Source organism: Gopherus flavomarginatus, chromosome 15, assembly GCF_025201925.1.
Source record: "Gopherus flavomarginatus isolate rGopFla2 chromosome 15, rGopFla2.mat.asm, whole genome shotgun sequence".
In the NCBI taxonomy this organism is placed as follows: domain Eukaryota; kingdom Metazoa; phylum Chordata; order Testudines; family Testudinidae; genus Gopherus; species Gopherus flavomarginatus.
This window is the reverse complement of record NC_066631.1, coordinates 1268130-1291101: the sequence shown is the minus strand read 5'-3', so window position 1 is coordinate 1291101 and position 22972 is coordinate 1268130. Positions and strand designations below refer to the sequence as shown.

Here is a 22972-nt window from a genome sequence, read left to right as displayed (position 1 = left end):
CTAGTGCCCACCCCTCCACCTCCTGCCAGGGCAGGCTGCCATTCCCCCTCGGACCCTTTCATTTTCCAGTGGGACCCAACACCGGTACAGCCGCCCCCCTGCCTGCAGTCACTGCTATTGCCCCACACGGGGCAAGGGGCAGCCCCAGTGAGGGGCAGCAGCAGGGGAGGAGCTGCACATGTGATGGCAGCGCCCCCTCCCCCCCGCCCCGGCGTGGCACTCACCACAAGGGAGGCGAGGGGGATTCTTGGACCTGAGAGGGGCCCTAGGAGCACGTGCAGTGACAGTGGGGGAGTGAGCGTGCTGTCGGGGAGAAGGGGGTCCCTACCCCAGAGCTCGCTGCTGCCAGCAGGGAGAGGGCTGGGGGGAGTCCTTCTCTCTGGCTCCAGTCCCAGGGCAGCCTGCTTGCACCCCAAACTCATCCCCAGCCCTGCCTGACCCCAGAGCCCACACCCCCAGCCAGAGCCCTCATCCCCCGCACCCCAACTTTCTGTCCTAGCCCTGAGCCTCTCCAACACCCCAACCCCTCATCTCCAGCCCCAGCCAGAGCCCTCATCCCCCTGCACCCTAACCATCTGCCTCAGCCCTGAGTCCCCTCCCACACCCCAAACCCCTCATCCCCAGCCACATCCCAAATCCACCCCAGCCTCACCCCACAGCCCTCACTCCTGCACCCCCTCCTTCCACACCCCCTCTAATCCCCAAACTCCCTCCCAGAACCTGCACCCCCTCCCTCTCATCCCCAAACTCCCTCCCAAAGCCTGCAGTCTGCACCCCAGTCCCCTGCCCCAGCTCAGGGCCTGCACCCCAGACCTTCTTCCCCACCCAAACTCCCTCCCAGAGGCTTGGGCAGGTGGGGGGTGGAGTTTGAGGGGGCAGAGTTTGGCCAGGGGCAGGTTCTGGGCACTACCAAAATTTCTACAAACCTGCCACCCCTGCTGGAAGGACCTGGTGCCCCATACCGGGGTGGACCGGCTTCCTGAGGCAGCAATTTAAAGGGTTGGAGCCCAGAGCCCCGCTGCCAGAGCGCTGGAATAGCGGCTGCGGGGCTCGGGTGGCGGTTTAAAGGACCCAGGGCTCCTGCCGCACTACCACCCCAGGTCCTTTAAATCAACGCTGGAGTCCCACTGCCGCTACCCCAGGGCTCTGGGACAATTTACAGGGCCCGGGTCCTTTAAATAGCCCCCGGAGCCTGCCGGAGTCCTGGGGTAGCAGCGGCAGGGCTCTGGTGGCTATTGAAAGGGTTCAGGGCTCCCGCTGCCTCTACCACCCTGGGCCCTTTAAACAGCCACTGGAGCCCTGCCACTGCTACCCCAGGGCTCCAGCAGCAGGGCTCCGGAGATGATTTAAAGGGCCCTGGAGGGTAGTGGCAGCAGGAGCCCTGGGCCCTGCTGCTGGAGCCCTGGGGCTCCGTCAGCAATTTAAAGGGCCCAGAGCTCTGCTGTGGTAGCAGCAGCTAGAGCCCCGGGCCCTTTAAATCCACCAATTTAAATTGCTCCTGAACCCCAGGGCTTCCAGCCACCTCTGCAGCTGGGAGCTCAGGGGGTGATTTAAAGGGCTTGGGGCTCTCAGCTGCTGCTACCACAGCCCTAGGCCCGGGCCCTTTAAATCCTGATTTAAAGAGCCTGGGGATCTAAAGGCTCCGCCTCTTCGGGTGGAGGCCACGCCCCTCCTCAGGATTCCAGAGTACTGGCAAGTCCTTTAAGTTACTTTTACCCCTGCCTGCAAGGCCATCCCTAGTGATTGTGGTGCCCTACGCAGCCCCCTCCAGCCCCAGTCCTCTGGAGGGCGGGGGTGTCCCAGGCCTCTGCAGGGGGTGGGCTGCACCCACGGGCTTTGGGAGGCAGGAGCAGCCAGTGTAGGAAGGCAGCAGGGGTCGGGCCTGCCCCCACACTCACGGAGCAGCGGGAAGTGGAGCGACTCGGCCCCAGCCTGGTCCGCTCTGCTCCCCTGGCTCCAAGGCTTGGGAGAAGGAGGGGAACCACCCCTCAGCACTCACTGGCAGCGTGGGCTGGGAGCCAGCATACCGTAGCAGGCTGGGGCCGGGTCACTCCACTTCCCGCTGCTCAGTGAGTGCAGGACGGACCCGACCCTGACCCCTGCTGCAGACCCCTGGGACACATAGCTCAGGGGACAGGGTTTGGGGGAGTGAAGGGGCGGAGCCAGGGGCAGGAGCTGAGGGGAAGGGGTGGGGCTTGGGTGGAGGTAGCTTTCTTGGGTCCTGCTGTGCGCAGCCCACGAGGGGCCGGCTCAGCTGTCAGGGGGATTGGGCTGGCCACTGGAGCTGGATGTAGCACACAGCTGCGTAGGGCACCAGGAAATTTTGGGCAATTTGGTGCCCCAAATTTCCTGGTGCCCTACGCAGCTGCATAGTTTGCGTATAGATAGGGATGGCCCTGGGCACCTGCCAGCACCTGGTGGACCATTTTTTCAAAGGGATAGAGAATTTTGCCCTGGCATATATTGATGATATCTGTGTTTTTAGCCAGACCTGGGAGGAGCATGTTTCCCAGGTTAAACAAGTGCTGGGGAAGAACTTTCCCAGTCCACTGGTTAAAGTGGCCCTGTCAGTTCGGTCTCGGAGTGAGAAGAGATGTGCTGAAGTAGGGTTTTATTCATCTTGTTATGTTGCATGTGTGTCTTACTGTCCTATACTAATACTATGCGTACAACAGTTTCCCTGTGTACTGCACCAATATTTGGTGGTGGGAATTGGGTGTGTGATTTTTGCTCAGGCCCTCGGGGCAGGTGAAGCTGTCCAGCTGTCTGAATGTATGTACCTGAGACCCAGGAGGGGGATGTGACCAGGTGACATCTTTTGCTTGGGAAGCAGGACAAAGAGGAGGAGGAGCAACGGGGGTGTCAGAGGGTGGGTCGCTGGAAGCTGGGAAGGCTGCAGAGGGGACTGGAAGAGGGGAGTCCAGTCCGTCTGGCCCAGGACTCCCCAAGATGGACTTGGCTGAAAGTCACTGATTTCTGTGACAGCAATCTCTGTTCTACGCTGTGTTTCTGTCAGCTAATAAACCCTTCTGTTTTACATGCTGACAGAGTGAGACCAAGAGCCCCACCTGGGTGGACTCGCTGCGGGAAGCACACAGGGAGGAAGGAGATGCTGAATGCTCCCAGGTCAGAGCAGAAAGGTCGAAGCTGGGTAAGTTTCTTGCCCTGGTGACAATGTGCTGAAAGAGAGGAGGCTTGCTACACCAGAGTCCAGACTGGCTTTGTATGGAGTAGTCTCAGAGCACTGACCCGGTGACTCTGTGACACTGGGTCAGACCAAAGGTTCAGCTAGCCCAGTAGCCTGTCTTCTGACAGTGGCCAATGCCAGGTGCCCCAGAGGGAACGAACAGAACAGCAACCGCAACCCCCAGGATCATCAAGTGATCCATCCTGTCCCCCATTCCCAGCTTCTGGTAAATAGAGGCTAGGGACACCATCTCTGCCCATCCTGGCAAATAGCCATTGATGGACCTATCCTGCAGGAACTTATCTAGTTCTTTTTTGAACCCTGTTATAGTTTTTGCCTTTATAACATCCTCTGGCAAGGAGTTCCACAGATTGAGTGTGCATTGTGTGAAAAAATACTTCCTTTTCTTTGTTTTTAATCTATCTGCTGTTTATTAATTTCATTTGGTGACCCCTAGTTCTTGTGTTATGAGAAGGAGTCTTATTTACTTTCTCCACACTAGTCATATCATATCCCCCCTTAGTCATCTCTTTCCCAAGATGAAAAAGTCCCAGTTTTATTAATCTCTTCTCATATGGCAGCTGTTCTATACCCCTAATAATTTTTGTTGCCCTTCTCTGAACCTTTTCCAATTCCAATATATCTTTTTTGAGATGGAGCGACCAGATCTGCACACAGTATTCAAGCTGTGGGTGTACCATGGGTTTATATAGAGGCAATCTGATATTTTCTGTCTTATTATCTATCCCTTTCTTAATTATTCCCAACATTCTGTTGGCTTGACTGATGCTGCAGATTGAGTGGATGTTTTCAGGAACTATCCACAACAACTCCATGATCTCTTTCTTGAGTGATAACAGCTAATTTAGATCCCATCATTTTATATGTATAGCTGGGATTATGTTTTTCAATGTGCATTACTTTGCATTTATCAACACTGAATTTCATCTGCCAGTTTTGTGAGATCCTTTTGTAGCTCTTCATAGTCTGCCTGGGACTTAACTATGTTAAGTAGTTTTGTATCATCTACAAATTTTGTCACCTCACTGTTTACCCCTTTCTCCAGATCATTTATGAATATATTGAATAGGACTGGTCCCAGAACAGACCCCTGGGGGACACCACTATTTACCTTTCTCCATTCTGAAAACTGATCATTTATTCCTACCCTTTGTTTCCTACCTTTTAACCAGTTACCAATCCATGCGAGGACCTTCCCTCTTATCTCATGACAGCTTACTTTGCTTAAGAGCCTTTGGTGAGGGACCTTGTCAAAGGCTTTCTGAAAATCTAAGTCACTATATCCCCTGAATCCCCCTTGTCCACAAGCTTGTCGACCCCCTCAAAGAATTCTAGCGGATCAATGAGGCAATGATTTCCCTTTACAAAAACCACGTTGACTCTTCCCCAACAAATTATGTTCACCAGAATGTGTCTGACCATTCTGTTCTTCACTATAGTTTCAGTCAGTTTGCCCGGTACTGAAGTCAGGCTTACAAGACTGGTAATTGCCGGGATCACCTCTGGAGCCCTGTTTAAAAATTTGCATCTAAGTTTTGACTTCTGCTGGTCTGGCTGTACTTCCACAGGTAACCAAGAAGGGAAGCCTTCATGCCCCAGTCCCAGCCCCTGAGCCAGCCATTCTCCTGACAATGAGGCATTCAGCTCTGGAATGCACACTTCTCTCTTTCTGGATCACAGATTGTCTAGATCAGGGGTTCTCAAACTGGGGGTCACAAGGTTATTACATGAGGGGATCACACGGTGTCAACCTCCACCCCAAATCCCGCTTTGCCTCCAGCATTTATAATGGTGTTAAATATATAAAAATGTGTTTTTAATTTATAAGGGGGGGTCGCAGTCAGAGGCTTGCTCTGTGAGAGGAGTGACCAGTCAAAAAGTTTGAGAGTCCCTGGTCTAGATTGAAGCTGAGTTCCAGAAAGGCAATTACAATTTGATTCACAGAGAGGAGCACAAGATAACATACATGCCAGTGGAATACTGTCATTCACAACCCCAGGGTAGCCCTGCACTGTCCTTCATTCCCAGCAGGACAGAGCTCTGGTAGGAAGGAATAACCATTATAAGGAAATGGGGCTGCTCTGTCTCTAAGAACAACCCCCTATATAGTGCACTGTCCTCTTAGCACAATCAGAGCCATGAACCCAGAGTCTAGATTCAGCTGCCAGGGACTCTCAACCCCCTCCCCCTTTTAACTTTCTGAAAGACCTTCCCTTGGAGCTGGAGATATCTGTGTGGTTTCTGAATTTCTTCCTGCCTGGAAAGCGGGGTCCGACCCAGGGGAGGCTACTGCCTCTGGTGAGATGGCCCTGACTCAATGCTGCTGGCCCAGGCCTTGCATCAGGAAGGTGGGTGAGTCAGAGAGCTCAGGCTATTGGGGGTGCTTAGCCCCACCCCCACCCCAGGACCCTGGCTCTGTGCAGGTCTCCCCCTCCCGCCCCGGGGTGCAGATCGAGGCCTTTGCTGACACTGCACACACCACGGGGCAGGTCGGGGGGCGGGGGGGGGGCGCTAGACTCTCTCTGGTGTGACTTCGCTGGGGAAGGCAGCCTAGCTGCCCCCGGCCCGGGGAAGGGCTGGCTGAGCCTGGCTCCCGTCGGGCCCGCACTGCCTTTCCCCGCCGGCCCGGCCCCACGGGGGCGGGGATTTGCTGACACCGCCCTCGGGCTGGATGGCGGCGGCTGACCCGGGGCCGGCGTGACTGGAGCCAGCGGCGGCTGCGCCATGGGGCCCCCCGCCGAGACCGACCTCTACCGCGACACGTGGGTGCGCTACCTGGGTGAGTGTGGGCCCGATCCTGAGCCCGGGTAACGCCGGCCGCCGCGGGCCCGATCCCGACCCCCCATCCGTGTAACGGGTGCACAGCGCGGCACTAGCGCCATGGTCAGTGATGTGTCTGGGAGCAGGATCTGCCGCTGTTAGACACCGAGCCGCCCGTGCAGGGCATGCTGCTGGGCTCGGGGGTGCCGCACACGCGTGGGGAAGGGGCTGTGTGTACCCCGAGGAGAGAGGCAGCCACACTCCATAGCTAATGCTGTAAGGGCTGGTTGTCAGCCTGATTTTTCGGGGTGTTCTTGTGTAGCTATGCAATATAGAGTGTGTGTGTTGCTGTGTAACCACACACCGATTTACACAGATCAGTGTATAGCGTGTGTGGTGTCGTGCAATCCGTGCACAACACATTCAGGCGCCCATGTGCTCCTTCCCCCCCACCCCTGCCCCGATTGTTGCATTGCAGAGAAGGGGGCCGTACCCCATGCCATACTATGGAGCATTTGGCTTCTTTTCGTCGCTTCTGTGACTACAAGCGCCATGGGATCTTCCTGCTGGGGCTGGCTTTCTGGCTGAGACGTGGAACGGCGTTACGGCCCCCCCCTCCGCGGGCAGCTCGCCCCAAGGTGGCACCGCCCACCCCTTCTTGATGGGTGCTGGAGGGCGATGCAGGGAACAAAGGGCAAGCCTCAAGGTGACCTTCCTGCCCATCAGCCCCAGACAAGCGAGGCATCTGCCAGGGCTCAGTGATTCTGCCCTCCAGAGGCACCTGGCAAAGCCTGCAGGTATCGGAGGCTAAAAATAACCCAGGAGGTGCTGCTGAGAAGTAGGTTGCTCTGAAACTCTGTGTGGTGCATTGGTGAGCAAGCCCTGGAGAGCCTCAGAGTAGTGCAGCAGAGGGCAAGCTTCGCCCACACTGCCCTGCCCCATGCCTCAGCCCTGCTGAGGAGGGACCCAGGGCCAATTCTCTCCTGGGCTGGTGCCTCCTGCAGAATTTACATGTGCAGTTCCAGCCTCCTGATCCCAGAGGTGACCTGATGCAGAATTGTCTGTTCAGTCTGTAGATAGCTGGACGCTCTCTGAGGGGTGTGAGCTGCCATTCCAAAGCCTAGTGCTGATGTTTGAATGATAACATTTGGACTGCTGAACATTTAGCTACTGGGGTGTTGTAGGTGGAGCTTGCAGTCTCCCCATTTTTTTTTGTTTTAACTCCTCTCTGGCCTGTGCCTTAGCCTCTTCGGTAACTAACCCCTCCCCCCTTTGGCCCCTCTGACCTTGCTCTTTCTTAAAGGCTATGCTAATGAAGTTGGAGAGTCCTTCAGAGCTATTGTGCCCATCTCGCTGGTCTGGGGGAGCTACGGGGTGGCGACCACATACGTGATGGCTGATGCGATTGATAAGGGAAAGAAGGCAGCTGTTGTAAGTGCCTTGAAGCTCTCAAACTCTTTTGTCCCCCAGAGCTAGTTGCCTCCTGGACCCCTGGGATCGCCTCTGTGTGTCCTAAAAGAGAGGGGTCAAAGCAAGATCCTGTCACTTAGACCCTGGTCAGGTCCTGGTGGAGGGAGCAGTGCCAGCGGGGAGGGCAGGCTAGGGTGGGTCTTGCTGTCAGGCCTCTGACCTTCCATGGGGCAAAGACTCCCCTCTCCTGCTGACAAACTGGGCAGCTGGGGCCAAGTTCTCTCATCTGCCAACTCCACTTTCCCTCTCATTCCTGCCCAGATCCTGTCTACTGAACCAGTCCTGCTCATGCATCAAAAGTCTGCTTCTGCCTCTAAACCCAGGGGCAGTCCCCACTTTTGCACAGACAAAGTCACTCTTGCACACCTCCACTACGCAGCTCTCTGTGCTGAGGCCCTGTCTTCCTCTCCTGCTCCACCAGCAACAGGCGTCAGACTCCACAGATTGATGTTCCTGGGCATCTTTTGATTCATAGTGTCAGCTCAGGACTTGTAGTGTCCTGCATCTCAATTCTGTGAAATGCACCTGCCTTTTCCTTTCAGTCCTTTCTCACTCACCTCCCTGTCTCCAGGAGAGCTGGAGGTTAGGACCATAAGAATTCCCCTTCAGGAAGAGACTTGTGGTCCAGCTAGTGCAGTATCCCGTGTTCCTGACACTCTGGAAGAGACCCCAGGGCTATCCAGTCCAGAGCCCTGTGTCTGACATTGGCCAGTGCCAGATGTGTCATAACTGTGCAATATGCTGGGCTGGGGATCATTCCTGAGCCCACTCTCTGCAAAAGCATTTGGGTTTAGGGCATGCCAGAAGCTGGCAGCAGATCCAGGAGCCAGAGAAGCCAGCTACAGCACCTCCAGGAGGGTGGAAGAGGATGCTCTGAGCCCTGCTACCATGCTGGAGACAGAGGGTCAGAGCATGCTAGCACTGACCCGCCATCCAATGTTAGCCAGAGAGCAGGGAGCCATGTGCCATGGGAGGCCTGTCTCCCAGTGAAACAGCAGGTGGGATCCCTGTCAATGACTTGGCAGCTTCCTTGCTCTGCATGGGCTGTGCTGCCCGGCAGTACCAAGCTGAGCTTTGTGGCATGTTCCTGAGTGTTGGTACCTGTCTGGGGAAAGCTGCTGCCAGACTGTGATCTACACCCTGCACACACCAGGGCAGCACCTGCCCTGCTCAGGTGAGCTAATGCACCCACCCAGACATGTACAAACATACACAGACCTGACATCCCAGACCAGCACGTGTGCACATATGCACACATCTGTACACCCCTGACCAGCACACACATGCAGAGGCATGCACACACCCACAAACCCACACAGAGATCTGTACACCCCCCCTACCTGCACCTACATCTGTACACATGCATGCACACCCTTGCCTGCACACACCCTACACACACACACACACAGATCTGTACATCTCCCAGCCTGCACACACCCCTGTACACCTGTGCTCAGAGACACACACAGAGCTGTACACCCCCCCCCCACGTGCACACACCCCTATCCACGTGTGCTCAGAGACACACACACACGCGCACACACAGAGATCTGTACACCCCTGCCTGCACCCACCCATGTGCACATGTGCCCACAGAGCCCATAACAAATGTGTTTTCTCTGCTTGCCTTCTGCTGTGGTCCATTCCTCTCTGCACCATTTCCCCAGACCCATACTGGACCCTGTGTGTAACCCCCCCCCCCCCCCCCCACATCAGTGGTACATTCCTCTCGGTGCGCTCCCACACCCACTCCCTGCTGTTCTGCCCCGCTCCACCGGTACAGTGTCCCTGCTCTCCATGCTCTCTGTGCTGCACCCATCAGGCACATGAACACGACGTGGGGAAGCCGACGCAGGTGGCCGTGGCTGTGGTGGATACATTTGTGTGGCAGGCGCTGGCCTCTGTGGCTATCCCCGGCTTCACCATTAACCGCATCTGTGCTGCCTCCCTCTACTTCCTGGGCACCATGACACACTGGCCCCTCCCCATCCGGAAGTGGATGACCACAGCCATCGGCCTCTCAGCCATTCCTGTCATCATCAAGCCCATTGACAGGTAAGGCTTCCCTGGCATGCCGAGGGTTAACACGGGTGGCAGGATCAGGGCTCAGCACCTGGGGCCCAGGACTCTGGGCAAGAGGCCTGTGATGCCCTGGGGGGAAGCTGGTGATGGAGGGGGTAGTGTACAGTACATGCATAGAGAGGCAGGGTGTTAGAGCAGAGGACTAGGAGTCAAGACGCCTCACTCCACTATTGACTCATGGTGTGGCCTTGGGCAAGTCATGGCGCCACTCTGGGCCTCGTTTTCCCCATCTCTATCAGCGGTAGCTACAGTGCTTGGCATTAAAAATGCAGCATTTGTCAGTAGTGCTCTGCCTTAGGGATACCAGTGACCCTTGTAAGTCCCTGCACCCTGACTCCACTCCCTGGCAGGAGCACCAGGCAGGGGATGGTGGGGGGGAGCCCCTATGCCCCAACCTTATTTCTCCAGCTGGAGTGCTGGGGGAAGGGGAGAACTGCAAGCAGAAGGGGCCCCCCTTGTTCTGGCTCAGGGCCTCACAAACCCCTAGTCTGAGTGGAACAACGCCTGAGTGTCTTTGGAGCAAGACCCCAGGCACTCAACTCCTGCTGAAAGTCCCCTCATGCCCCAGGTCCTCTGGCAAGCGCAGCGTGTGTTCATTGTCAAGCAGCTCAGAGGGAGCTAGCACTGGGAAATTTGTGCACGTATCCTGGCTGCACCAGCACACCTGGTGTGTCACGCTCTCCTGGACAGCTGCTGTTGAACACCTGGCCAACACAGCCCTAGCTCATAGCTAAATGTTGTCCCCATTGCTTCAAGGAGTCTTGGACCCAGGCAGACTGCAGGGGCGCATGGCTAATACCAGCCTGGGGCTGATGACAAGCCTCAGTGCTCACTAGGCAATTCCTACACTGAGAAATGACCCGTAAGCCACCAAGCCAAGGCTGATGCAGGCCTGGGAAGCTGAAGTTGATTGGTTCACATAAGGCCTCAGCCCTCACTGGTTTCTGGCTGTGGTGCATGGAGCTCATCCTGCCATCCCACATGGTGCTGCTCTTTGCTTTCACCTATCACACTCTATTACCAGCACAGGCATCCACATATCACGAGTCAGGCCCCCACCAGCGTGGCTTTTTTTAAAGACACCCCAAAGCCCTATTGTTTTTGGCTGGCTGCTAGTGTCCTAGCTGTTCAGAGTCACAGCTCCAAGCTTTTCCCCACCCCCTACAGGGATAGAACCTTAGTTTCCATTTTAAAACGGAGATTCTCACACTCAGACAACTTGAAGAGCTGTGAAGCTAGTGCTCCACCTACATGTGCCAAGCATCCCCATCCACTGAGAACCTGGAGGGCTGTAAAAGTAGCTGGAAATTAAGAGCAACCCCCGGCTGCCCTCTAGTAGGGGCTGCTATGTGTGAGAAGAAACAGGCAGCTAGTATCAAAGAATAGGTGGCTGGGCAGCACATCCCTCAAGGGATTTAACAGCTAGGAGGAGAGAAGATCAAAGGAGACCATGTGATTAACCCTGTCACTAAGGGCCCAACACTGATCACATTAGAGCTGGATACAAATGTTTTCCTTAAGTAACTCCTTGCTGTGAGCTAGCGCTCTGTGGCTGTTTGCTAGGAGAGGGGGCCCAGCTGATGGAGTGAAGGGACATGCCAGGGGCACAATGGGATGGGAGAATGAAAACACCTGTTTGAAGTAACCACAGCCTCTCTTCTCTGCAGGTCAGTGGATTTCCTGATGGATTCCAGCCTCCGCAAACTCTATGGTGCTGAAGAGAAACGTCGTCCTTCTTCGTGAGGCAGCCCCTTTACACGGCTAAAGCGGGGGGGGGGGGGGTGCAGGAGAGGAGGAAGAGGACACTTCTCTCACCCACCCAGCTCAGCACCTCACAACTGACTACACTGTATTTAGAGCAATTTTCTGCTGTTAAGCCAACTTACTGTGACATGGGGGCAGGAGAGCAAGTCGGCTGGGCAGCCCTGCCCCAGCACAGGCTCACCCCTGCTTCAGAGGCATTAGCACTAGCCCTGAATTGCCAAGAGCTGGTTGCCCAACCCAAATGCTGGAGGCCCAGCTGTTCTGGCAGCATGAGATTTCAGGGTTGTTCTTGGTCCTTTGTGGCCAGGGGGGAGAAGAGAGGAAAAGTGCAATTGCTGTCAAAACCCAGTGGTGCTAGGGGATATTAATACAGGCTGGGGCTGGCATATTTTGTAGCTTAAGACCCAGGAGATCTGTATTTATGGTGGGAAAAAAAAAACCACACAAAAACACACCTGTTCTGGAGGTTAATTGCACTAACTCACATCCCTCTAACTGGCTCCAGTTCCTGTTGCTGTGGTGTAGTGGGAACCTGACTAGTCAAACTCTGCAATTCCCTCTCCTCAGAATAAGCCGCTTTAACCTGAATTCACTCCCAGTTCCCTGTGCTATTGAACTAGCTAGACAGACTGTCCCTGCACTAAAGCAGAGGGAGCCTTAACCATGATATGCTGGCAGGGAGAGAAGTGAGGAGGTTTGTCTCTCCCTTCCTCTAAGCCTCACAGAAGCAGACAATGCAACATACAGACACCAGAAAATGCAGGATTTGGGTGGTGCCCACTGTCGTACCCCAAAACATTGTCCCTGACCTCTAGCGCAGCTTTGACTGTTCATCCTGTTTTCAGAGACTTAACTGCTAGCCTTGAGATACCCTGTCACTCCAGCTCTATTTTCTGAGTCCTTTGCTACTAGGAAGTTCCCCTGGTTCATTGTTACAGATCAGTTGAAGGCAGAGATTGGACCTGTGCACAAGTGCACTTGCACGTCAGGACACGGGTACTTGCACCTGTTTCTCTGTGAAGCTCAGCAGTGAGCCCTGACTCCTTGGCTTTTGACTCCTCCCCACCACCCCCATTTGTCAGCAGAGGGAAGACAGACAAGAGATTGACAGAGGAAAAAAAGCATTTATTGTAGCCTGAAGGGCTGGTTATTCCTTCTCTGATGCATTCGTATTCAAGTTGTGGTCTATGCTGGATTCTCTCTCCTCCATCTGTATCTCTTCAGTAGTCACGAGGGCGTTCACCACACTCTGCAGCTCTGTTTGATAGGGGTACTCCTTCCTCTTCCTCAGCAGCCTCTGGCCTTTGCTGCGCTGGTATGACCGGAACAAGGCCAGAGCCAGAGCCAAGAGACCTCCTACAAAGAAGGCTCCCACTAGACAGCTGCCCGCAAAAGCAACACCCACCAGCAGAAGCTTCTTCAGGGTACGGCATCGTTCTAAGGGACAGACATTTGGGTTGAGTCCAGACCAAGTAGCCCAGATTAAAATGTAATCCCTGCAGAAGCCAGTCTCTCTAAGTCTAAGAGCCCTGCATTTGTGTATCTGTGCACAGTGCATAGCCATTCGTTAGATGCCACCTACAGAGAAATGCCCAGAACTGTGGTTACAAGCAATGCCAGCTGGAAGCTAAAGAACCAAGTACTGCCTCTTACTCAGCAGAGCTTTTAGCATCGTCTTAGCCATTTCCAGGTGTAGTAGGGTTGGAAGGACCCTTGAGTCTAAGATAGTCATTCCCACTTCCCTTGGGAGGTCTCATTCACACCTACCTTCATACCATGGAGCCTCTTCCTTGTGCACTGTCAAGGGGCCAGCTACTTTTCTGTGGAGCATCCCTTCACCTATAAACTCTGGAGGAAAACAGATCTTTGTACCCATGCTCAGACTGGGTTGTCCAGTCACTTTACTACAGAGGCAGCTGAGCACAGCCATGGAGATCTATGGGATGGCTGCAGCCACCTTCATGCCACAAGGAGATGGAGATTGCATCCCAGCATGCAGCTACACTGCTCTGTCCAAGCTAGTCACTACAGGCTGCACTGCCATATTGAGAGTGTTTTGGTTAACAGAGCAGGGCTTACTTGTGTGAGAGGGTCCAATACCCACCTCAAGTGCCACAGCTTAATTTGGCAAGGTGGCTTGATACTATGTAGCAACCAACAATTGAAGTGCTGCATATGATGGAGTGGCGGCTGCCCAATCTGATGTTAGATGGGGCCTTTGTGTCCCCACCAGAGCAGGTAGGTGGTTGTGACCAGCTCCTGTTGGATAGCTAGGACTTTCCCCCTCCTCACCATGTATCCAGGCTTATAGAAGAGCCCATTTCCTCAACATTGCCCCACTCTTGTTGGATGTTTTGTCCTCACAACCACTGAAGTCTAATGGAGAGCCCAGTACTAACTGGCCACAGCAGAGTGGATGATACCAGGAATCCAGAAGCCCTTCCCCCCTGGGCAGATGAAGCACCCTCTTATGGCATTGCTGCAAGGTCCTGCCTGCAATCTGCTGAGACAGCCCCAGCAGACAACATCTGGATCTCTGCAGCCAAGACAGTGACCACACCCCAGCCTCCCCACATTCTGTTTGGGGAGCACTCACCAACTGGCCCTACAATCTGGTTGCACAGTATCAAGCATGCAGAGAAGATAATGGACACAGGGTCCTGGTACCTCTTAGTTCTTCTGGAGGAGCAGAGTCAGCAGGGCAGTGGCTGTCACAGCAGCTACACTTTAAGTTTTGGGAAGGGTCCTCTAGGTTCTGCCAGCTGGAGATGGAGAGAGGAAGGAGTCACTGGGTAGCAGTCCCTGCACAGCACATCTGGGATCAGGAGTGGTCCTACAGAGATGTTAGCCCATGTAGCCCCACAAGCAGGCACTCTGAGGACAGACCAGCCCCACACCATTATAGCCTTGGCGTCTCTGAGAGGAAGCCCCAGTTGGTGACAGCTGTGGCCACCATTCCCATGTGGCAGCTTGCCTACTAGAACCGAGTGGAAACCCACTACTTCCACATAGGCCACTCAAGCACCAAACGGTAACTACTGATCAGAGCTGAGTCAAATCAGCTTCCTGGAGGTACCCTCCTAGTACCAGTCCCCTCCACGCCATCGCAGGCAGGGGAGCCACATTGGAGCCAGGTCATGGTGGCTCTAGTTTAGCCATATGCCCTCCCTCCAAGCATAGTCCAAAGAGCCTCTCCAGGCACCGTTTGACAGGTGCTCTGGAGTGGTGTCTCATTTGTGTTCAGATGTGAACAAGCCCTTCCCAGACACTGCTGTTGCAACAGCCCTGCCAGCTGTTCCTTATATTGGAGAGCCCCACTAGTCCCAGTGTTATGGGCTGCTTTGGTTATGGCCCCCAGTAATGCACTGAATGGCTGAGCAGACCTGAAGGAGGTACTGTTGTAATAGCAGGACTTCTTCCCCAGGTTTGTGAGGCTTTCCTGGCCCCATGCAGTCAGCAGGCAGTGAATGTAGATCTGAAAGAGACAGCTGTGCTCAGAGCAAACCCTGAGCTCCTACCCCAGATTCACCAGCAGCACCTGGGGTGTGGGTTTACATGCAAGCTATGCTGCAGAGGGGTTGAGCTCAATGTCATGATCAGAGCAGCCAGGGGAAACCTTTGGGCCAAGCTTCATCTTGGATGAAGCCTGAACTGACTGACAGTTTCATTTGATGTCCTAAGTTTGGAAGGAGCCTAGCAGGCGTCCAGAAGCAGACTGGGGATGATGGGCTTGCCTACTGCCATGCAACTGGCATACATGCACCCTTCCCACTCCAGGCAGGTCCAGAGCCCCTGGGGAGCAGAACTGAAGCTAGTACACAAGAGGGCCCAGGAAGAGTTGGCTGTCTGGAGAGGCAGCACAGGGAGCCCATGGTTGAATGATCCTGAGGGCTGAGCCAAGCACAAGCCTCTCTTCTGAGCCATTTCCTGTACATGCTCAGCCAGTCTGGCTACTGCACACATTCCAAGGTACAGATCTCCCTGAAGGCCCCACCTACATTTTTGGAGATGCTCATGAAATTCCCTTGCAGGGCACCAGCTTGCATCTCTGAGCCTGGGCAATAGGGCAGGACATAGCACTGCCTTCCTAGATCTGTCTTGCATGGCAAGGATGACCCCTAGCCAGGCAGTTAAAGCACCTAGTTAACAGGGCAGAGGAGAATTTGGGATCCTTGTATGAGGATCTGGAGTCCAGTTAGGGTGGGTTTCACCAAGCAATTCCTGCTTTTATGGCTTAGCCAAGAGGGACGGGCAGAGTCTCTCATAGGGCACCCTCTGTTGAGAATTAGGACCCTGAAGCAAAGCAGGCAATTGCTGCGGAGTGCCTTGGCCAGGCTGCAAGGTACAGACAGCTCCATTCAGTCGCTGCAGGAAGCTTGTTCAAGATTCCCAAGTCTGCTTCTTAGTTGGCAGCATCTAGGATGCAGGTGCTCAGACCGCTGCTCTCCATCAGCCCCTGGCTGAGCTCAGCCACTAGCAGAGCAACACCCAACCACACAGCCAGTCACACTCCCCACCCATAGTTGGGCCTCACCTTTTCCTCTGGTTCGTCAGCCAGCATGAAAGCTGGGATGGCAAACTGCAAGGCAGAATCCTCAGGCCGACGCCAGACAGCAACATTCCCAGACTTCCCCCCATGCAGACACCTGTGGGAGACAAGGGAGCCAGCCAGGGATGCCTTCAGCAGGGTCACAGGCTTCAGAAGGGGAAGGGATCAGAGGAAGTGCCCCCCCCCAGCAGGGATGTGCAGTAGGCGCAGACTGAGTGTGAAGGTAGTCATGTTACTAACCAGGCTGCCATTCTTCCCATTGACTTGTCCTAGGCTACCCAATACCACAGTGATGGGCACAGCACAAGAGACCCTCTCAAGTGTATGCATTGGAGTGACATATTACCCTGCTAGAGCAAGGGATCCACACACCCCTACATCTGAGAGGGTGATCAGGGTTCAATACAGACATTACTACCAGCTGAGGGTCAAAGAACATCTGCTCCCCTCACCCCCTCTCTGCTGTATTCTTGCTCCAGGGAAGTGAAGATATCCAACCAGCAGGATAGATTGCATGTCCCTGTGTTGGGAGTGAGACCCCACAGCTGAGGGCATGCAGAACAAGCCCAAGCACCTCCTCAGTCTCATCTCCCCACCCTCCACCCCCACTGACCCATGGTTGTTCACAATCACATAGATCCTCCTGGAACGGCTCAGGTCCTTTGCATGGCTCCCGTAGCACTCCTCCACATAGATTCTTGGGGAGACACCTGCACTGGATTCCACTTTGGCCTCAACATAGATGGGAGAACCAGGGGTGTATGTTGAGGGCTCTGCCATCACACTGAAGTCCTCTGCAGGGGAGAAGAGGATAGGTTACATGTGCCAATGTCTTGCACTATCCCAAATATGTCTGGGGCACCTCTGAAGAGGTGGGCCTGTCTCATCCACCCAGTGACAGGAGGAGTGCCCCATGGGCTGAGTACACCTTTCCAGCAGCCAGGGAGGTCACAGGCTGGAAAAGTCTGTATCGGGTCCTTGCACTCAGGAACAGTGAGCCATAGCTGTTTACCAGCACCATCTCCATCCAAGTGTCTATTCTCCAGAGAGGTCAGACCAGCAGCCACCCTGCCCAGGTTTCTTCAGCCCAGGAAAGGAGCAAGTGGTCAAGGGGCTGGATGAAAGCCACCTAGCTCTTGAGCTCAGTTACCATCAATCTGAACTGGATTGGAAACAAAGAGCTGGAGTCTGCGGTGTCAGAAGTTCAACTCCATGGTAAGTGTTAAGTTTGAGACTGACTCAGACTTGTGCTCGCGGGGGGGGGACCCCTGTCACCAATAAGCCACTAGCTGGAGTATATGAACAGCTCAGGGAAGGTACTGAATGCCCCAGCTTATCTAATTCAGGAATGTGTGTGGTTGCAACCACACAAGACTCCCAGTTATGAAGCCCTCTGCAGAAGAGCTAGCCCCATATGCTGGCCCTTAAACCTGCCACCCCAGGCATTTAATCCCAGTCATTTGGCTCCAACACCCATCTGAATGAGCCTGTGTGCATGTTGGGCCAGCAGAGGTTCAGCGCTATAGAGCTGATCCACCCTTTGACCAGAGTAGCTGGGCTGAGGATGGCAGCTCCCCACTCTCAAGGTGAAAAAAAATGGTGTTAAGTAACACTGCCAACATCTCCCTCAGGAAGTGCCTTTGCTTTCTCAGCACATGAAGCCCTACACATGGGATAGTCCAGGAAAGGAGAGGGGGAGGGAATAAGTCGATAGTCACCACTAACAAGATGAACCCAAGATGCCTGTAGGCAGTCACATCGAGGAGCATGTTAACCAGAAATCCATGGACAGATTGTTACCCTAGAGACAGCTGGCTCAAACTCATACTGACACCTAGGCAGCTGGGTTAGCATTTACCAGAGTTGGTTTTGTCCTCCCCACCCCACATACAAACAGTGCAGAACAGAACATTGAGAAGGCAGAAGGCTGTCTCTCTTACACAGGGCAACCTCAGCAATATCTGTAGGAAGGTCTCACCATTCAGGATCCTTAGGGTGAAGTTCATCTTTGTAGACTTTATGGAGTGGCCACCTTGCAGGAACTGGACATGACCTGGAGTCATAGCTGAGAGATGGCCAGCCACTGTGGTACCAGAGGGGGCTGAAGCAGCAGGCATCACTGTGGTCAGTGTACTGTTAGAGGAATCATCCCAGAAGGGGGACACGAGATCTTTGGCAGCTATGAGAGAAGAATTGAGAACTAGAATCTACATTGAACAGCATCTGCAGGAACATAGGAAGAGCCAGACTGGATCAGACCAGCAGTCCTATCCCCAAAAGAGTCCAACTGGAGAGACTTTAGAGGAATGTGCAACTAGGCTGCCCATGGGGGAATTTATCATTAAACACTCACCCCCACTGCAAAGTTTGGTTTATGCCATGGTTTATTTAAAACTCAATATGGAAATCATCTTGCTACCCACAGAGCATCTTAGTCTGGCAGAGTTCTTTGAGGTCAGTGCATTTTGGTGGCATTGAAATCCACTTAGGCAAGTCTTATCAGGTTTTAAATTTGCTGCATTCTAGTTTCACTGGTGTCCATTTGTTCTTGGAATCCAAGAATGGGTGAAGAGGAAGATCTTGTCTTTCTATCCCATTCTTTAGACTGGAGACCTTCATCAGGCCCTCTAATACATTGATGCACCATGCAGGCACCTCTCAGTCCTCCCCATGAAGCATTCACCAGCCTGATAACTATGGCCACAGAACTGGCCAAGTCTGACCTTCACCACCACAGAGGGACCTACTGAAAATAGGTTCAGCAGAGAACCTATGGAGAGGCCAACCTGACACCTGCAGCACTATAAGAAGGGACTATTAAGTATACATGGGTTTCTAGGTAGCTGGTCTTTCCTCCCATGAAGAGAGTAGAAGGGCATGGACAGGTGCAATAGGACCTGCCTTTGGGTCATTCTGGAAGGAGGGGTCAGATAGTAATTAAGAGGGCTAGTCAGCAACTCTCAGAAGGGAGATAACGACAAGAGCCCCAAATGGCTCATCCTTCAGGAAGAGTCATCCATAGGCTGGCGTAGGGGAATACTGTCCTACAAACATGTAACCAACTTCTGCACTGAAGGGACTGCCTGGCTAGGTTGCAACCTTCAAGTCAGTGGTTATTTTGCTGAGCAGCAGCCCACCAAGGGACAGGCAAGTACTGCCTACCCACCCCCACCCAGAGCCCTGCCTCACCCAGTGAGGGGATGGCAGTGATGCAGGGTCAGGAACAGAATAAGCTCTATAGAGTTTCAAGGATGCTGCTGCAGATCTGCTGAGGGGTTAATCCAAGATGAAGTAGCTAGTACCAGCTCATGGGCTTTTGCAGGACTTGGCCTGCCTGACCTAGGAGGCCAAGAGTTTCTCACCATTCAAGACTTTACGGAAGAAGCTCATCTTTGCAGACTGTGCAGTTGTGGCATCTTGCAGACTGTGACCAGTGGCGCTAGCTGCTGTGGTTGGGTGCGAGGAGCTGTTCCATTGGGAGGGAACCAGCTCTGGGACAACTAGAGAAGGAAACCTTTGATTATTGTCCTGACTCAACTGGATTAGCTACTGTGCTTAGAGTCTCCTCCGCTCTCAGTGCGCAAGCCAGGCACCGCAGCTGGAGATGTCATCCTAGTTAGCCTTCAGTCTCCTCCACATGGAGTGAGATGGTAAATGAAGACTTTAACAGTACTGATTCCTAGGATCCAAGGAATCACAACAAAGCAGGGAATTTTTTCCTTTAAATCCAATGTTATCAGATAATAGGGGGCTAGTTGCAGAAAAACCCAGGTACGCTGAGGAAGCAGGACCCAGCAAGAGTACAGACCCCAAGATAAGTGCTCATACAGGTTGAGAGCTTCCTTCAGAGCAGGGAACATCCAGGCAGAGAGGGAGTGTCAGGACTAAGGTGTAGACAGTTATACAGCAAGTGAAGTGTTACTACTCCCCAGCCCAGTGCTTAGAAGGGGGAAACGAGATAAAGGGTGGCAGAAGCAGCTCTGTCTTTCTTGAAGTTTACATATGAAGTCAGTGGATGCTCCAGTTCCTAGAGGTCAGGTGTCCACATCCCCAGCTAGCACCATTGTTATCAGTCACAGCAGGAACCCAAGGGAACATGGAGTGGGCCAAGTTCAGTGCTGCTGATGCTGGATTTATAAGAGAATCTCAAAGCATTTGGTGGTTCTCTTACAGCCCCAGCTCTTCTAGTCATGCAAGTGTGAGGAGTCACTGTATTAAATGAAAGCTGAAACTGCTCACATAACATCCTTCCGCTTAATGTTGTTTCAAAGTTATGTCACTGCTCAATTAGGGAGCTTGCTTGTTTAAAGTTGTGCAATGCTCCCTTAGAACATCATTTAGCTGCCTGCTCTGTCCACTGCTTGTAAGATTCTGTGGAGTGCAGTGCTCCCTTGTAAAGTCACAGCTCAAGTTCCTCTTCTCTGCCTCCTCCCCAGGGCTTCCTCCACTGCCAAGCAGGTGGTGCTTAGGACTTTCTGGGAGGGAGGGGGAAGAGCAAGGAAGCAGCATGCTCAGGAGAGGTGGTGGGCCTGGAGTGGAGCCCAAAAGAGGCAGGCCTGGAGCATCCCCCGGCAAAGTCGGCACCTGTTCTTCTCCAGGGAATCTGCCACTGTGAAGGTGCTTCCTCTAGCATCCTTGCCTGCAGCAGGCTGTGCCTGTGTGGGGTGAGCCAGGGGCCCTTCCCAACCACAGTACTGTACATGCCTTTTGTCCACCCCAAGAAAAAAAAAAAAAAAAAAAAAAAAAAAAAAAAAAAAAAAAAGAGTCCTTGGAACTTAACCCCCTGCATTTACATTAAATCTTATGGGAAAATTGGATTTGTTTAACATAGTTTCACTTAACATTGTAGTTATGTTCCTGAAAAATGCAACTTTAAGTGAGGAATTACTGTAGAGAGTTTCTAGCCTTATGGTACAGAAGCTCAGAAACCAGAAGTAAATAGAGCTTTATTAAGACACATGGCATTTGCTATCAAATCATAAAATGGTATTACCAACCCCAAGCTTTAAAAAAACAATCTGATTTCTCCCCCACATCCTACAACAGGGCCAGGCAGGTCAGTGCTAAGGCATGATAGCAAGGTAGCAGATGGGGGAAGCTCCCAGTCTGCCTGGTGTATGTGAGCTAGAGACCATTTTAGTCTCCAGGGCTGAGAGGCACCTTTCTCCAGCATTAAGCCCCAGCATGGCATTTCAGTCTACAGCTTACTCTCTAGACACTAAACAAGCCCATTTTCCTTGGGCACATGGTTTTCATTAGCCCAACAATCTGATAGCAATTTAGTCTAGTGTCAGACGCAGAGGACACCACAACAGTTCCTTGCCTGCTTGAGGGTAATAAAAGCCAGAACTTTTTGCTGTCTGCTCCTCCCTCAACACCTGGTTACAAAAAGCCCTCTTAGATCAGCCTTGACTTCTTTAGGCCAATCCTTTGCCTTCAGTGCCTCATGCAGTGAAGAGAAGCAGAAAGACAGAGGAGTGGTGGAAAATCAAGTGGAGGCAAGTCAAGACTGAATGTCTAAGAAGTTACGCTATGGATTAGACAGAGTGTGGGGTTTTTTTGGGCAGGGGAGGGAAGGAGAGTGTTTAGCCTTTGTTAGGTAGGTGGTCAGACTAGATGCTCATAATGGTTTCTTCTGGCCTTAAGTTCTATGAAATGCAGAGTGTGCAGGCTAGACTTTTGGTGGAAGTGTGGCTTTGTTACAAAAGATAAGACATGCCTGTCCATAGACAGCTTCTGCTCACATGGAAATAGCAACCACTTAGTGGGGCTAGAGCTCAAGCTGCATGTTCTCACCACATGTTCAGGGTAACACTGCTTTGCTCCTTAGAATGATCACACTCAAAACGAGGGGAGCAGTCTGCTTTGTCTCCTCAAGGCAGAGAGGCACAACTCTCCCCACTTCCCCATAGCTGGCTGCTGCTAGGCCTATATCACATCTTCCCCATAGAGCCCCATAGCCTGCAAGCAGGTTCAGAAAAACCCCCATGCCATTTGAAGTGATGGCTTACCATTTAATACCCCACACTTCTGAGTTAAGCAGACACCTAGAAAAAGACTAGCCTAACTTAAGGCATCAGATACCATCTCACCTCACACACAGGAGTTCCCAAGCCTCCCAGTAGAGAGGACAAGAGACCCCAGTAGGAGGACTGATAAGTAAAGATGTTACAGGGTAAGAAATCCACCAGCTATTCTCCTGATCACAAGAATCCTGCTTTAAAAAACAGGGCAGCAAGCAGAACACCCAGCACAGCAGCAGAACAGCCCACACCATTGTTATTAAGCTCAGCAGCACAAGTGGCTTTGAGTATCAGATTACCTGGCATCCCAAACACTATTACACACATGGCAGCAACCAGGACCAACCTCCAGGGAGCCATTCTGGGAAAGAAAAGATTCAGACCACTAGCTTCCCAGCCCCTGTAAATAGGCCCTGCAGCAGGTGCTCTGAGAGAGAACAAGACCCACCTGAGTCAGCTTCAGCCCAAGAGCTCTGCCTCCTCATTGGGCAGTTCACCTGGATTACCACCTGGGCGGGGAGAGGGGGGAATCAGTGCCAAAGCAAAAGCTCATAGAGATTCCCTGGGCCCACCTGGATCAGCTTCACCCTTCACCTAGAAATGGGTCTCCTCCAGTCCCATTGTATTGGGGAGGGATCCCAGCCCATGCGGATTTAAGCACCTAGTAAAAGTGCTGAATGGAGACTTCCTATTCATTTAGCTGACAAGTGCTTAATATCAATGCTGGGAGCAGTGCTAAAGATTCAGGGGTTCTGCCCAGCCCAAATATCTAACATGTCCAGTGTTTTCTGATCCTCAGCTCTAAAAATCTCACTGGCTCTGGCTCTCCCATTGGCTTTCCAGGCTCTTGATTCCAGCAGGGCTGTATATATCTTACAGACAGTCAGCTGTGCAGGGATTATTTATTTTTTGCTGCCTACTGAGATGTGGGCCCCATCGTGCTAGGAGTTGCGCACACACACAGGAAGAGGTAGCCCCTGCTCTGGTGATGGTTTTGCCCCAAATATGGGACATCAGTGAGAGGTTTTCAAATTTCAGGCAAGGTGAGGCACAGGTTTTGAGAGGAGGGTTGCATCTCACCTCATGAGAAACAGTTTCTCTGTCCCTATCTATTTC

At 53.0% G+C, this 22972-nt stretch overlaps 2 protein-coding genes across 6 annotated transcripts; one reads left to right on the top strand and one right to left on the bottom strand.

Moving 5' to 3' along the window:
* Window positions 1-2222: 2222 nt before the first annotated feature.
* Window positions 2223-11732, top strand: MTFP1 (mitochondrial fission process 1). 3 transcript variants are annotated; one of them, XM_050923881.1, is made up of 5 exons: window positions 2224-3151; window positions 6447-6765; window positions 7272-7399; window positions 9261-9493; window positions 11188-11732. In XM_050923881.1, the coding sequence occupies exons 2-5, from the start codon at window positions 6630-6632 to the stop codon at window positions 11261-11263; spliced, it is 573 nt and encodes a 190-aa protein (XP_050779838.1). In that variant the 5' UTR covers window positions 2224-3151; window positions 6447-6629; the 3' UTR covers window positions 11264-11732. The 3 variants fall into 3 exon arrangements, with proteins under 3 accessions (XP_050779841.1, XP_050779838.1, XP_050779839.1); XM_050923884.1 differs by lacking the exon at window positions 6447-6765 and having other exon boundaries at window positions 2223-3151; window positions 9155-9493; XM_050923882.1 differs by lacking the exons at window positions 2224-3151; window positions 6447-6765 and adding an exon at window positions 5881-5987.
* Window positions 11733-11829: 97 nt separating this feature from the next.
* LOC127034704 (zona pellucida sperm-binding protein 3-like) lies at window positions 11830-21026 on the bottom strand. 3 transcript variants are annotated; one of them, XR_007769460.1, is made up of 5 exons: window positions 17812-21026; window positions 16447-16627; window positions 15819-15930; window positions 13052-14759; window positions 11830-12721 (listed from the first exon to the last, which is right to left on the bottom strand). XR_007769460.1 is itself a non-coding variant. In XM_050923874.1 (4 exons), exons 1-4 carry the CDS (start codon window positions 17948-17950, stop codon window positions 14436-14438), a joined length of 756 nt encoding a protein of 251 aa, XP_050779831.1. In that variant the 5' UTR covers window positions 17951-21026; the 3' UTR covers window positions 13034-14435. The 3 variants fall into 3 exon arrangements, 1 of the variants encoding a protein (XP_050779831.1); XM_050923874.1 differs by lacking the exon at window positions 11830-12721 and having other exon boundaries at window positions 13034-14759; XR_007769461.1 differs by having other exon boundaries at window positions 13052-13132; window positions 13952-21026.
* Between the last annotated feature and the right edge of the window lie 1946 nt (window positions 21027-22972).